Source organism: Oryx dammah, unplaced genomic scaffold (assembly GCF_014754425.2).
Source record: "Oryx dammah isolate SB20612 unplaced genomic scaffold, SCBI_Odam_1.1 HiC_scaffold_29, whole genome shotgun sequence".
NCBI classification, from domain to species: Eukaryota; Metazoa; Chordata; class Mammalia; order Artiodactyla; family Bovidae; genus Oryx; species Oryx dammah.
The window spans coordinates 17125104-17141219 of NW_024070213.1; the positions used below are offsets into that span (position 1 = coordinate 17125104).

The 16116-nt window shown below is 40.6% G+C and overlaps 1 protein-coding gene across 1 annotated transcript in view; it reads right to left on the reverse strand.

The window, feature by feature from the left end:
- LOC120857968 (deleted in malignant brain tumors 1 protein-like) overlaps positions 1–16116 on the reverse strand; it is a 239264-nt gene that overhangs the window by 49585 nt on the left and 173563 nt on the right. The window contains 5 exon segments of the mRNA XM_040233889.1: positions 6138–6452; positions 8817–9131; positions 9208–9300; positions 13018–13335; positions 13425–13733. Of these exon segments, the coding sequence (XP_040089823.1) occupies positions 6138–6452; positions 8817–9131; positions 9208–9300; positions 13018–13335; positions 13425–13733 (1350 nt within the window).

Here is a 16116-nt window from a genome sequence, read left to right on the forward strand (position 1 = left end):
TTTTGAGTATTTATCTGAAGGAAATGAAAACACTAACTTGAAAATATATGTGCAACCCAATGTTCACTGCAGAATTATTTACAATAACCAGATAATGTAAGCCTTCATTGATGAATGAATGGATAAAGAAAATGGTTATAAATATATATAATGTTGATATATACAATATTATTTATATGTAAATATAGATAATATATGATATATTGTATACAAATAATATATAAACTTATATATAATGTTTATATATATATATAATGTTTATATATACATACAGTCACCAAAAATAGAAATTCTCATCATTTGCAACACATGAATGTACCTTGAAGGCATTATGCTAAGTGAGCTAAACCAGATGGATACAGAAAAATGTCATATGATCTCATTTATATGTGGAATCTTAAAATAGATTTTTTTAAAAAAAGCTTTCAGAGATGCAAAGAGCAATTTGCTGTTGCCAGAAGTGTGTTGATGTGGCAAAATGGATGAAGGTGGGCAAAATGGATGAAAGTAGTCAAAAGGCACAAACTTCCAGCACTAAAATTAATGTCATGAAGATGTAGTGTACAGTGTGGGGAGTACAGGTAATGTGTGTGTGCTCAGTCTTGTCCATCTGTTTGTAACCCATGGACTGTAGCCTGAGAGGCTTCTCTATTCATGGGATTTCCCAGGCAAGAATACTGGAGTAGGGTTTCCATTTCCTCCTCCAGGGGATCTTCACAACCCAGGGAGGGAACCCACATCTCTTATGTCTCTTGCATTGGCAAGGGGATTCTTTACCACTTATTTAACGTATATGCAGAGTACATCATGAGAAATGCTGGGCTGGAAGAAGCACAAGCTGGAATCAGGATTGCTGAGAGAAATATCAATAACCTCAGATGTGAAGATGACACCACCCTTATGGCAGAAAGTGAAGAAGAACTAAAGAGCCTCTTGATGAACGTGAAAGAGGAGAGTGAAAAAGTTGGCTTAAAGCTCAACATTCAGAAAACGAAGATTATGGCATCTGGTCCCATCACTTCATGGCAAATAGATGGGGAAACAGTGTCAGACTTTATTTTGGGGGGCCTCCAAAATCACTGCCAATGGTGATTGCAGCCGTGAAATTAAAAGACGCTTACACCTTGGAAGGAAAGTTATGACCAACCTAGATAGCATATTAAAAAGCAGAGATATTACTTTGCCAACAAAGGTCCACCTAGTCAAGGCTATGGTTTTTCCAGTGGTCATGTATGGATGTGAGAGTTGGACTATAAAGAAGGCTGAGGGTTGAAGAATTGATACTTTTGAGCTGTGGTGTTGGAGAAGACTCCTGAAAGTCCCTTGGACTGCAAGGAGATCAAACCAGTCCATCCTAAAGGAGATCAGTCCTGGGTGTTCATTGGAAGGACTGATGCTAAAGCTAAAACTCCAATACTTTGGCAACCTGATGCAAAGAGATGACTCATTTGAAAAGACCCTGATGCTGGGAAAGATTGAAGGCAGGAGGAGAAGGGAACAACAGAGGATGAGATGGTTGGACGGCATCACCGACTCGACAGACATGGGTTTGGGTACACTTCAGGAGTTGGTGATGGACGGAGGCTTGGCGTGCTGCAGTTCATGGGGTCACAAAGAGTTGGACACGACTGAGTGACTGAACTGAACTGAAATGAACAAATACATAAGCATTATGTTGTACACCTGAAACTAATGCTAATATTGTAATGTGAATCATATGTCAACTACAAATTTTATAAAGTAGTGTTGGAACATGTGAATTAAATCAGCTTCATGTTAAATTCTGAGTTAACTTCACCCATTCCCTTCCATTTTAGTTCACTGATTTTTTTAAAATTTATTTATTTTAATTGGAGGCTAATTACTTTACAATATTGTATTGGCTTTGCCATACATCAACATGAATCTGCCAAGGATGTACCCGTGTTCCCCATCCTGAACCCCCGTCCCACCTCCCTCCCTGTACCATCCCTCTGGGTCATCCCAGTTCACCAGCCCCAAGCATCCTGTATCTTGCATTGAACCTGGACTGGCAATTTATTTCATATATGATATTATACATGTTTCAATGCCATTCTCCCAAATCATCCCACCCTCTCCCTCTCCCACAGAGTCCAAAAGACTGTTCTATACATCTGTGTCTCTTTTGCTGTCTCACATACAGGGTTATCATTACCATCTTTGTAAATTCCATATATATGCATTAGTATACTGTATTGGTGTTCTTTCTGGCTTACTTCACTCTGTATAATAGGCTCCAGTTTCATCCACCTCATTAGAACTGATTCAAATGTATTCTTTTTAATCGCTGAGTAATACTCCATTGTGTATATGTATCACAGCAACTCCTGCAGCTTAATTCCAGGAAAATAAATAACCCAATCAAAAAATGAGCCAAAGAACTAAACAGACATTTCTCCAAAGAAGATAGACAGATGGCTAACAAACACATGAAAAGATGCTCAACAGCACTCATTATCAGAGAAATGCAAATCAAAACCACAATGAGGTACCATTTCACGCCAGTCAGGATGGCTGCTATCCAAAAGCCTACAAGCAATAAATGCTGGAGAGGGTGTGGAGAAAAGGGAACCCTCTTACACTGTTGGTGGGAATGCAAGCTAGTACAGCCACTATGGTGAGCAGTGTGGAGATTACTTAAAAAACTGGAAATAGAGCTACCTTATGACCCAGCAATCCCACTGCTGGGCATACACACTGAGGAAACCAGAATTGAAAGAGACACATGTACCTCAATGTTCACCGCAGCACTGTTTATAATAGCCAGGACATGGAAGGAACCTAGATGTCCATCAGCAGATGAATGGGTAAGAAAGTTCACTGATTCTTAAAATATTAATGTTCACTCTTGCCATCTCCTGTTTGACCACTTCCAATTTGCCTTGATTCATGGACCTAACATTCCAGGTGCCTATGCAATATTGCTCTTTACAGCAATGGACTTTACTTCCATCACCCATCACATCGACAACTGGGTGTTGTTTTTGCTTTCTCTCTGTCTCTTCATTCTTTCTGGAGTTATTTCTCCACACTTCTCCAGTAGTGTACTGGGCACCTAACAACCTGGGGAGTTCATCTTTCAGTGTCATACCTTTTTGCCTTTTCATACTGTTCATGGAGTTCTCAAGGCAAGAATACTGAAATAGTTTGCCATTCCCTTCTCTAGTGGACCACATTTTGTCAGAACTCTCCACCATGACCTGTTTGTCTTGGATGGCCCTACAAAGCATGGCTCATAGTTTCACTGAGCTAGGCAAGGCTGTGGCCCATGTGATCAGTTTGGTTAGTTTTTGTGATTGTAGTTTCATTCTCTCTGCCCTCTGATGGATAGGGTTAAGAGGCTAATGGAAGCTTCCTGATGAGAGAGACTAATGGAGGGGGAAAGTGGGTCTTGTTCTGATGGGCAGGGGCATGTTCAGTAAATCTTTCATCCAATTTTCTGTTGATGGGTGGGGCTGTTTCCTCCATGTTGCTTGATCTGAGGCCAAACTATGGTGGAGGTACTGAAGATAATGGTGACCTCCTTCAAAAGGTCCCCTGCACCCACTGCTGCACTTGGTGCTTCCAACTCTGAAGCAAGCCACTGCTGACACACACCTCTGTCAGAGACTCCTGGACACTCATGGGCATGTCTTGAGTCAGTGTCCTGTGGGGTCACTTCTCCTTTCTCCTGGGTCCTGGTGCACACAGGTTTTGTTTCTGCCCTCCAAGAGTCTGTTTCCCCAGTCCTGTGTGATTTCTGGTGGTTCTATGGTAGAGTTAATGATGACCTCCTCCAAAAGGGCTTATGCTATACCCAGGTCTGCTGCACCCAGAGCCTCTGCGGCAGGCCACTGTTTACCTGCACCTGCACAGGAGACACTCAGACATAGTTCTGGCTCAGTCTCTGAAGGGAAAACCACTAGATCATTCAGCTATGACCTAGGTCAAATCCTTTATCATTATACAGTGGAAGTGACAAATAGATTCAAGGGATTAGATCTGACAGACAGAGTGCCTGAAGAACCATGGACAGAGGTTTGTGACATTCTACAGGAGGCAGTGATCAAGACAGTCCTCAAGAAAAAGAAATGCAAAAAGGCAAAATGGTTGTCTGAGGAGGCCTTACAAATAGCTGAGAAAAGAAGAGAAGCTAAAGGCAAAGGAGAAAAGGAAAGATATACCCATTTGAATGCAGGGTTCCAAAGAGTAGCAAGGAGAGATCAGAAAGCCTTCATCAGCAATCAGTGCAAAAAAAAAAAAAAAAAAGATGAAAACAAAGAATGGGAAAGACTAGAGGTCTCTTCAAGAAAATTAGAGACACTAAGGGAACATTTCATGCAAAAATGAGCACAATAAAGGACAGAAATGGTATGGACCTAATAGAAGCAGAAGATATTAAAAAGAGGTGGCAAGAATACACAGAAGAAGTATATGAAAAAGATCTTCATGACCCAGAAAATGACAATGGTGTGATCACTCAACTAGAGCCAGACATCCTGGAATGTGAAGTCAAGTGGGCCTTAGGAAGCATCACTACAAACAAAGCTAGTGGAGGTGATGAAATTCCAGTTGAGGTATTTCAAATTCTAAAAGATGATGCTGTGAAAGTGCTGCACTCAATATGTCAGCAAATTTGGAAAGCTCAGCAGTGGCCACAGGACTGGAAAAGGTCAGTTTTCCTTCCAATCCCAAAGAAAGGCAATGCCAAAGAATGCTCAAACTACAGCACAATTGCACTCATCTCACAAGTCAGCAAAGTAATGCTCAAAATTCTCCAAGCCAGGCTTCAGCAATATGTGAACAATGAACTTCCAGATGTTCAAGCTGTATTTAGAAAAGGCAGAGGAACCAGAGATCAAATTGCCAACATCCTCTGGATCATTGAAAAAGCAGGAGAGTTCCAGAAAAATGGCTACTTTTGCTTTACTGACTATGCCAAAGCCTTGACTGTGTGGATTACAACAAACTGTGGAAAATTCTGAAAGACTTGAGAATACCAGACCACCTGATGTGCCTCTTGAGAAATCTGTAATGCTGGTCAAGAAGCAACAGTTAGAACTGGACATGGGACAACAGACAGGTTCCAAATTGGGGAAGGAGTACATCAAGGCTGTATATTGTCACCCTGCTTATTTAACTTATATGCAGAGTACATCATGTGAAATGCCAGGCTGGATGAAGCACAAGCTGCAATCAAGATTGCCAGGAAAATTATCAGTAACCTCAGATACGCAGATGACACCACCCTTATTGCAGAAAGCGAAGAAGAACTAAAGAGCCTTTGATGAAAGTGAAAGAAGAGAGTGGTAAAACTCTCTTAAAACTCAACATCTGAGTTTGAGTTTGGCTTAAAACTCAACATTCAGAAAACTAAGATCATGGCATCCAGTCCCATCATTTCATGGCAAATAGATGAGAGACTTTATTTGGGGGGCCTCTCAAATCATTGCAGATAGTGGTTGCAGTCATGAAATTGAAAGACACTTGCTCCTTGGAAGAAAATCTGTGACCAATCTAGACAGCATATTAAAAAGCAGAGACATTACTTTACCAAAAAAGGTCCATCTAGTCAAAGCTATGGTTTTCTCATTAGTCCAGTATGAATGTGAGAGATGGACTATAAAGAAAGCTGAGCACCAAAGAATTGATGCTTTTGAACTGTTGCATTGGAGAAGACTCTTGATAGTCCCTTAGACTGCAAGGAGATAAAACCAGTCAATCCTAAAGGAAATCAGTCCTGAATACTCACTGGAAGGATTGATGCTGAAGCTGAAACTCCAATACTCTGGCCACATTTTGGGAAGAACTGACTCATGGAAAAGACCCTGATGCTGGGAAAGATTGAAGGCAGGAGGAGAAGGGGATAGCAGAGGATGAGATGGTTGGATGGCATCACCAACGCAATGGACATGATTTTAAGTAGGCTCCAGGAGTTGGTGTTGGACAGGGAAGCTTGGTGTGCTGCAGTCCATGGGGTTGCAAGGAATTGGTCACAGCTGTGTGACTGAACTGAGCTGGTCTTAACTTCATTTTGTGGACCCATGTTAAATTCATGAGTTAAATATGAAAATATAAAATCTCATTATTAACATTCCATGGGTTTAAGACAGACACAGAAACAGATAGTAATTCACCTGCACATGAGATGTAGGCTTCCTCCTTTGGAGAGCATGAACTGCAATTCCAAGGGTCAGAAGGACACTGCCAGAGAGAGGTATCAGTGTTCTGACACCGGATTCCATCTACCCACTGGGGTCTAGAACCTTCTCTAAGAGCAACAGAAGAGTTGAGACTTCCACTGTCCCCACAACCAAGCTGACTGCAGATGATGGACACAGTGATGTCTTTCATGGAGCTTCGGCAGACACTGCCCCAGGTCCCATTGTAGAAAACTTCCAGCCACCCAGCACACTGCTGGTCCTCGCTCACCATTCTGAGGGCCAGGAACTCTAAGATCAAAAGGGAGAAATCAGGACTGGTGAGAACTTCACTCAGTGCTCTGGGTTTTCCTCTCTCCCAGAAATAATGCCCATTCATCCCTGAACCAGCTGAAGAGATACCCATTAGGTAATAAGAGTGAAAGTTGTCTCCCTTTTACCTGACTTTATCGATTTGTGTCTATCTTTTTAAACATTTCTACCACCATGATGTAGTGAATATGAGCAGAGAGGAAGAGCCACCTGGGCACCTTCAGGGAGGAGAGCTGATTTCTGTTTCTTGGCCAAACTTCTAAGAGAATGTGAAAGGGATGTGATATGGATATTGAAGCGGCGGCAGGATAATGAACACACAGAAGTCTCATCCAAGTCCCTGGAAACATGAATATGTTACCTAACCTGGCAAAAGGGATTTCACAGATGTGATTAGGGTAAAAATCATGGGATGGTGAAGTTAAGTTGGACTATTGTGGATTAACTATGTGAACCCAGTCTAATCACATTCTTATTGGGTTGGCCAGAAAGTTCCTTTGGTTTTTAAGTCAAAATAAAAGACACTTTTCATGTTCACTCAGAACTTTATTGAACAGCATATTCATCATTTTGTCCTACTACCTTCTGCCATTTCCAGGCAACTTCATAATTCCCTCTTCCCAAAACTTTTATCTTTCTAAGCAAAGAACTAATCCAAGTGTGCTTTATAGTCTTCCAGTGAATATAAATTTTTTCCATTAAGATAATTTTGTAAAAATCAAAATAAATGGAAATCCAAAACTGCAATGTCTGGTCAACACAGCTGATGAATCAGAACTAGCCAAACTGTGGCAGTTTTTGCCTGGCCTACAAAGAAATATGTGGTCTTGCATTATCCTGATGGAAGATTATGCATTTTCTTTGGATTAATTCTGAATGTTTTTCATTAAGTGCTGTTTTCAGTTGGTCTAATGGGGAACAGTACTTGTTGGGATTATCATTCAGTTTTCTGGAAGGTACTCCCTTAAGAGAGGACTCCCTTCCAATACCATCACATATACAACATTACCTTCTTTGGAAGAAGACTGGCCTTTGGTGTGGTTGGTGGTGGTTCATTTCACTTGCCCTACAATCTCTTCCATTCCACATTATTGTGAAGTATCCACTTTTCATCACCCATCACAATTTGTTTCAAAAGCAAAACGTTTTCTTTATGTTTAAGTAGAGAATCTCATGTAGAAATACTGCCATGAAGGTTTTTTTCACTTATGTGAAACCCAAACATCAAAGCAATTAATATAACCAAGCTGGTACAAATGACTTTCAATGCTTGGATATTTTGAGTATGTTGGCTATCTCCTGCATCATATAACATTGTCTTCAAATAATATCTAAATTTGACTGTGATCAACTTCATCTGGTCTACCTTACTCTGCAGTACCGTCCAGTGAGAAATCTCCAACACAAAACTTCATAAACCACTTTTGATGAGTTTTTTCAGTCACCGTACTTCCATACACTCCACAAATTTGTTTTGCATTTCAGTTGCGTTTCTAACTTTTCTTGAAATAATAAAGCATGATATGAAGAAAATGTTGCTTTTTTCTTCCATTTTCAATGTTAAAATTGCTACACAGAAATTCACTCATTTTGATGGTTAAAAAAAAAAATGTGTGCTGATATGATAGCTGCCAAAAAACAATCGAACAAAATTGTTTCAAATGAAGTGAAAGACAGCTAAGTATTACTAGACCATCTTACAAAAAAAAAAAAAACGAAGGAACCTTTTGGCCAAACCAATAGAAGCACTCTTTCTTGGCTCTGGCTAGAGGGAGGTGTGACTCTGGATGATTAAAGAGGTGCAGCTTGCTGGTCTGATGATGGATGAAGGGGGTCTATGAGCCAAGGAATTCAGGTGGTTTGAAAAGAAACTTGATATAAGAAATGGGATTCTTCACCAAAGCCTCAGAAGTGATGTGGCCCTGTTGAAACCTTGATTCCAGCCCAGGGAGATCCTGCTGAACATTGAACCTAGAGAACTTTAAGGAAATAAATAGATGTTGTTTTAAACCACTATGTGGCAATTTGTTAACAGAAGCTAACAGGAACTAGTACCATGGACTTAAGATTTTCGTCACATATGTAAGGCAAGGTGAGCCCAACTTTCAGCTGGACTTGGAAGAATTGGCTCTGCCAGGAAACACTGCTGAGAAGAAAGGACTAGAACGTCAGCTGCTGCCGGAGGAAGTGAAAGCACCTTGTCTTCACTTCTGCTGGAAACACAGGCTTCATGGGAGGAAGCCTCCTTCTCTAGTCCTTTCAGCACCTTTTCCTCAGGGTTCAGACCTCCCCTTCTCCAGGGCTATCACCCCTCCCCTAGCCTGTGAACAGTGCAGCACAGACCTGAGCAGATGACCCCCGCGTCCTGCTTGTGTCTGCAGTCGTGCCGCCCCCAGCCCCGGGAAGGGCACCTCCACACGTGAGACTCATTTCCTGTACAGTTCAGGTCGTCCAGCCAGATGGGTCCTGATCCTGCCCCAAAGTGAGCAGACCTCGTGGCACTGAGGGCGTCTCCACAGCCCAGCTGCCTGCACACCACGCGGGCATCGTCCAGGTCCCAGCTGTCATCACAGATGGTGCCCCAGGAGCCCTGGTCAAGGATCTCCACTCTCCCGGCGCAGGGACCGCCCCCGTCCACCAGGCGGAGCTGTCTGCTGTCTGAGGAGAGAGAAAAGGAACAATGGGGCGGTGACCTGGGGAATGAGAATGGTCTTCTGTCCTGTGGGACCCTCACCTGAGCAGTAGAGGGCACTCTCCTCTGAGACAGCAGAGCCTGCTGGTTCCGAGCGGGAGTCGTTGCACTGGGGCAGCACCTGGGTCTGGTTTCCTGCAGAAACAGCAATGATCAGAGGGTTCATGGGTTAAAGAACAAGAAATTGAATTAAGCTAAATAATGACCTAGTGATGAAGTCTGAGATAAGCAATGTTAACATAACAGTAAGGTTATCATGATCTTAGGATTCACCTTCTCTAGGGAGAGTTCTGTGGAGAAGGCAATGGCAACCCACTCCAGTACTCTTGCCTGGAGAACCCCAAGGACGGGGGATCCAGGAGGGCTGCTGTCCATGGGGTCGCACAGAGTCAGACACGACTGAAGCAACTTAGCAGCAGCAGCAGCAGGGAGAGTTCTTCTGACAGTGCCACAATTATTTTCAGCCAACCATTGCACTAAGAGTGAGTTAAGTAAGCTGTTTTGTCTCTAAATATATGCGTAAACAGGAAAAGCAGAATAAAGTCTTTCCCAAAGGGATTCTACCACTTTTTCATCTACAATGTCTGTTATTAAAAACAGTACACATATAAAAGAGATCTCATGGAAAACCAGGAGGAAAAAGACATTAGAAAGAATTTCCCAAGTTATTCAGTTACTAGAGTTATCTGATGGAGAATTTAACTCGGCATTATTGAAGGCCTCGTGGAATTAATTGACAAAAGAAAATGACAAAATAACAACAGGGAAAAATTATACAGCTGAAAAACTTAACAGCCGATGTTAAGTAAAGGACGAGCGTTTCAGCACATTAGCTCGGCATAAGGTAGAAACACTAAATAGAAGATAAGAGGACAAATAGTCTTCAGTTCAGAGATGTAGGTCACATAATAAGTGTCCTGGTTGCTATAGTTGTTGTTTAGTCAATCAATCACGTCTGATTTTTTTGGTGATCATATGGACTGTAGCCCACCAGGCTCCCCTGTCCAGGGGATTTCTAGGGCAATAATATTGGAGTGGGTTTCCATTGTTTTCTCCAGGGGATCATCAAGTCCCAGGGGTGGAACCCATGTTTCCTGACTTGGCGGATGGGTTCTTTACCACTGAGCCACCAGGGAAGTGTGTCCTGGTTATATTGCTGTATAATAAATTTGCCCGTAAAACTTAGCCACTTAAGCAAAAATATATATATATGTACCTCATTTTACTTAAGACTTCCTGGATAAATAATTTGGGAAAGATCCACTTGGCAGTTCTGTCTTAGAGTCTTTCATGTGGTTGCACTTAGATGTCATCTGGGGCTGAAGTGGTCTGATGATTTGACTGAAGTGTAGTTACATAAGGAAATCCCTTGAAGCATTTTAGGGGTAAAGAGACATCATGTCTGCAACCTAATTCAGAAGGATTTCACATATTCATGGAGAAATGTGGTGGGAGGGGGACAAAGAAGGAAAGACAGAAACAGAGATAGAGATGTCAACTAGGGAAGAGATCAAAGCAGAATACTAACATTGGGAAATCCAGCTAAAGCTCTTCTGGATTTTTATATTATTCTTATAGCTTTTCTGTAAGTCTCAAATTACATCAAAATTAAAAAAGGGAAAGGTAAAAACAAGTCAGAGGTAAATCATTCCTAGGACACTTCCATTAAAAGAAATGCTTATAACAGCAAAAACATAAATGCCTAGGAGAAAAACGTAGCAGAAGATGAGCAAAACCTCTGAGAGAAATTGGAGACCTAACTGAATGGAGGAATAAATATATATAATGTCAATGAATTGGAAAACTAAACATTGTCAGTCAATCACCTCCAATTTCTGTGTAGATTAACTCTTCTCAAACAAAATATGCTTATACTTTTTTTTTTTTTTTTTTGGTGAAAAATGACAAGCTGGGGGATTTCTCTCCTGGTCCAATGGTTGAGGATCAGCCATGCAATGCAGAGGACTCAGGTTCGATCCCTGATGTGAGAACTAAGATCCCACATGCCACAGAGCATCTGAGCTGGAACCTCACAACTAGGCACTCTGTGTGTCATAACAGAAGATCCCACAAGACATAATGAAGATCCATGTGCTGCAACTAACACCCAACACCGTAGATATATAATTTTTTAAGAAAATGAAAAGCTGATTCCAAAATTGAAATAAAATACAAAAGAACAAGAATGACCAAACAGTTGACCAAAAAAGCAACAAAGGTAGAAGAGTTAATAATATAAAGTAACTCTTTACATTAAAATTACCCAGACTTGCATTATAATAATTAAGAAAATGCGGTATTGGTGCAAGGATAGACAATGATACAATGGAATAGAATAGAGAGTCTTTTTTTTTTTTTACAATTGCTTCACAGTTTATTTCCCCAATGTTTTTATCTTTTCCACAAATTTCTTGTTCTGTTTTCTAACTACAGTTTTTGGCCATATTCATACATTATTCTTTGAGAGGACCTGTACTATCAGCTTTTAAGTTTCTAACAACAAAATAGTGTCAATTGAAATTAAATATATGAATTTGTACATAATTGACATCTTAACAATATTGTATCTTTCCAGGAAACTGGCAGGCCCCTCTACTTATTCTAGCTTTATTTTACATCCTTTGATAAACCCTATTAGTCTTTTTTTTTTTTTTTTGACCTTCACAAACAGTTTATTTTTTTTCCTTTTTTTCTTTTTATTTATTTTTATTTATTTTTTTTCTTTATTTATTTTATGTACACCCGTGGTGGATTCATGTCAATGTATGGCAAAACCAATACAGAATTGTAAAGTAAAATAGAATAGAGAGTCTTTAAAAAGACTCAGACATATGCTTTTCTTCTTATGAAAAAGGTGGCACTGCAGTGGGGAAAAGAGTCTTTTCAGAAAAAGATTCTGATTCAATTGGATGTCATATGAAACTTGATCTTAACTTACATGGATATCAATTGCAGAAGGGATGCACAATTCTATGCAAGAGAAAAATAGTTAAACTTCTATGAGATACTCTTGGGGAATGTTTTTATGGTCTTGGAGTAGACAAAGTTCTTTTTAAAGGATTTAAGAAATGTTAAAAGTAAAGGAAGAAGTTGGTAAGTTATAATTTCTTAAGATTAAGAGCTTGGCTCATCAAAAGACACCATACCATTAAGAAATGAAAATGAAAGACCAAAGGTTAAACACACAAGATAAATAACATGTTTGTACCCAAAGTCATTGTTATGGTAAGTTGTAGCATCATATTTGCATTAGTCAAGAATAGGAAACAACTCAAATCTCGACTGTCTATTGTGGAATGGATCAATTCATGGTCATGTGATCATTCAAAGATCTATTCTACAGAAATAAAAATGAATAAAATGTTTCTTTAAGCAACATCATGAGTGAATCTCAAATATGGTGACTCGAAATTATACACAAAAGGAAATATACTGCATAATTTTATATACAGTTCAAACAGTAAAACACTCTATGGTAGTAGAAGTTAGGTAAGCAGTCTTAACTGGAGAGGAAGGAGACACAGTTATGGGAAAACAACAGTGACTGTAGTGCTGGGAATGTTCTCTTTGCTGATCTTGATACATGACTGAAGTCTACACTTACTGCTTATACATTGTTTTCCATGATTATATTTAAATGATATAAATAATATTGTTGCTTAAGAATACATTATTTCCCCTTTCCCCTTTCTACTTCTTGCCCTGACTTGGAAAATGAATGAACACTGAGAAGAACCACATTTCACCATGAAATATCTGACCTTTGATGTCAGTTTCCTGTCACTCTCTGCTCTTCAGGACATTTTACTCCAGGAGCATCCTGAGCACCAGTAGCCCTTCACCCGCGCTTACCTGAGCAGATCACAGAGGCCGTGTTGCCATGAGAACAGTCAGGACCACCCAGGGCAGTCACAGGACAACTCCACAGGAAGGACTCAGCCCCAGAGCAGTGAAACCGGGCTGTTGAGATCTGATCACCTCCTTCCACAAAGTGTGGTCCTCTGGGGGTGGAGATGGCGACTCCACAGCCGAGCTGATGACAGACAACATTGGCATTGGCCAGACTCCAGTGGGAGGCACAGAGCGCTCTCCATCGTCCAGAAATGTTCATCTCCACCTGCCCCTCACACTGAGAGGAGCCATTTTTCATGAGTCGGACTTCTGTGTACATTGGTAGAAGAAGACAGGGTTTCAACAAAGTCTGATTTCTCACCTGAACAAGGTAAGCAGAGAAGTTATAAACCTGATCTACATCTCACCTGAACAGACAATGTGAACAACTCCACTGTGGTGACAAGTGCCCCCTGGACAGGGCACGCTGGGGCAGGACCAGAGCTCAGGCTCCTCCCCTTTACACCTGAACTCTTCAGCCCAGACCCGGCCATCTGACTCTCTGAAGGGCACATGTCCCAGGACAGATACAACCTTGCCACATCCCAGTTCTGCACAGATGACCTGTGCAGTGGGGAATGTAAAGTTTCTATCAGACACTGGGGTCCAGTCTTTTCCAGAATGAACTTCTACTCGCCCTGAGCAGGGTCTGTCTCCATCAGCTAGACGCATAAATCCTAAGAGAAACAAAGAAGGAAACCCAGTGAGTGTTCTTGATCCTGACTTGCCAAATGGAAACAACACATCACAGGCAATGATGTGAATGCTTTTTTTTTTCCAGGAGTGGGGTACGGAGAGAGAATTTGATAGTTGGTGTCAGAATTGCCTTTTCATGAACAAGAATCTGAAAAGAAATTCAGAAGAATTTGCAGGGTCAGTTTGGGATGACTGTATCCCAACAATGGATACTCTGAGCTTATTTGGAAAAATGAATTCCTTTTCTATAGCCCTGGAAACTACAGAGCCCAAGACCTATCATCAGAAATGGCTGAATACCAGGAACATGTAATTTATCATTGATTGGAGAAGTGAATTTCACATTTAGGAGCCTAGGACTACAGAGCCCAAGGAAATTGCATAATGTGTTGGCATTCAAACATGAATGCAGAGATATGAATAACAGAACCACCCCAGAGAGACACGAACTATATCAGTGTAGAGATCTGTCATCCAGACAAAGTTAGAAAACTTTCCTGAGACTTGTGAGGCTATTATTTTGAATAGTTTTCTCTCCCAGGAGCTAGTCTTCAAGTGACTTAGGTAAGGAAAATCATGAAGCAGGATCCATGAGTGCATGCCACCCTGTAGAGAGGTTGTCTGAGAGAAGAAATATAGACATTGTAAATAACCTACTTTTATGGTTTTTGTATTATATTTTTCTGATAATTTTTAATGGAAAAAATTCCAGGAATTTCTCAGGTGACTTCAGTGGGAAAGAACATGAGTTAAGAAAGCTCAGAGAGTCATAGAAGAGGTGGTGTAGTCCTAACCATCTCTCTTGAAACCCCAGGATTTGTCAATGAACTTGAGAGAGAGTGAGTTCTGATTGGAAGTTTCAGGACTGTGAGTTTGCCAAACAGTTCCTGTTACAGATTTTTCTTCTGAGACATCAATCATGAAAAATGCTAAGGGGTGATATTTAACTGATTTTAATTCTGTTATTGTGCTTATTCTGTATTCATATTTGACATCAAGATGACAGAAAAGGAGATTCCCCTGCTCTCATTCTCTCACAGAAACGGTATCCCCAGCAACAAAACTGATCCTAAGAAAATAGAGATCTATGAACTGCTTGACACAAAATTCAAATTCATTGTTTTGAAGCTCAATGACCTACAGGAGAATGCAGAGAGACAAATAAATACAAGTATACATGAACAATTATAGACAAAACTATAAAAATGAGAAAATGAGGAGCTTCATAAAGAACTAGAAAACAGTAAAAAAAAAAAAAAGAAGAAGAACCAAACAGAAATTCTGGAGCTCAAAGATTCAATAATTGAACTAAAAATCCAAAGGAAAGCATCAAGCAAACTCTGTCATGGAAATCAAATAATCAGTAAGCTTGAAGACATTCCATTTGAAATTATCAAGTACAGTTCAGTTCAGTTCAGTCGCTCAGTTATGTCTGACTCTTTGCGACCCCATGAATCGCAGCTCACCAGGCCTCCCTGTTCATCACCAACTCCCAGAGTTCACTCAGACTCATGTCCATCGAGTCCATGATGCCATCTCATCCTTGGTCATCCCCTTCTCCTCCTGCCTCCAATCCCTCCCAGTATCAGAGTCTTTTCCAATGAGTCAACTCTTCTCATGAGGTAGCCAAGGTACTGGAGTTTCAGCTTTAGCATCATTCCTTCCAAAGCAATCCCAGGGTTGATCTCCTTCAGAATGGACTGGTTGGATCTCCTTGCAGTCCAAGGAACTCTCAAGAGTCTTCTCCAACACCACAGTTCAAAAGCATCAGTATTCGGTGCTCAGCCTTCTTCACAGTCCAACTCTCACATCCATAAATGACTACTGGAATAACTATAGTCTTGACTAGACGGACCTTAGTCAGCAAAGTAATTATCAAGTTAGAAAAACAAAAAGAAAATACAGTGAACAGAATACATAGCATATATGGGATACCACAAGCAATATACATATATTTGAGGATCCCAGTAGGAAAAAAGAAAGAAAGGAGCAGAAAGCTTATTCAAAGAAATAATAACAGAAAAATTCCCAAATCTGGGGAGGGAAATGGACATCTTGATTCATGAGGCCCATGAGGCCCATGAGGCCCCAGATAGGTGGAACCCAAAGAGATCTACACCAAGACACATTATGATTAAATTACCAAAATTTAAAGACAAAGAAAAAATTTTTGAAAACAGAAAAAAAAAGTGACTTGTCACCAAGACAAAAACCTTTAACACTAGAAACCTTGAAGGCCAAGAGAGCAGGATGATACATCAAAACTACCACAAGGAAAAAACCCTGCCAATCCAATCATCAAAACATTACCCGGCTAAACTGTCCATCAAAAATGGAGGTTAGGTATATATATGTGTGTGTGTA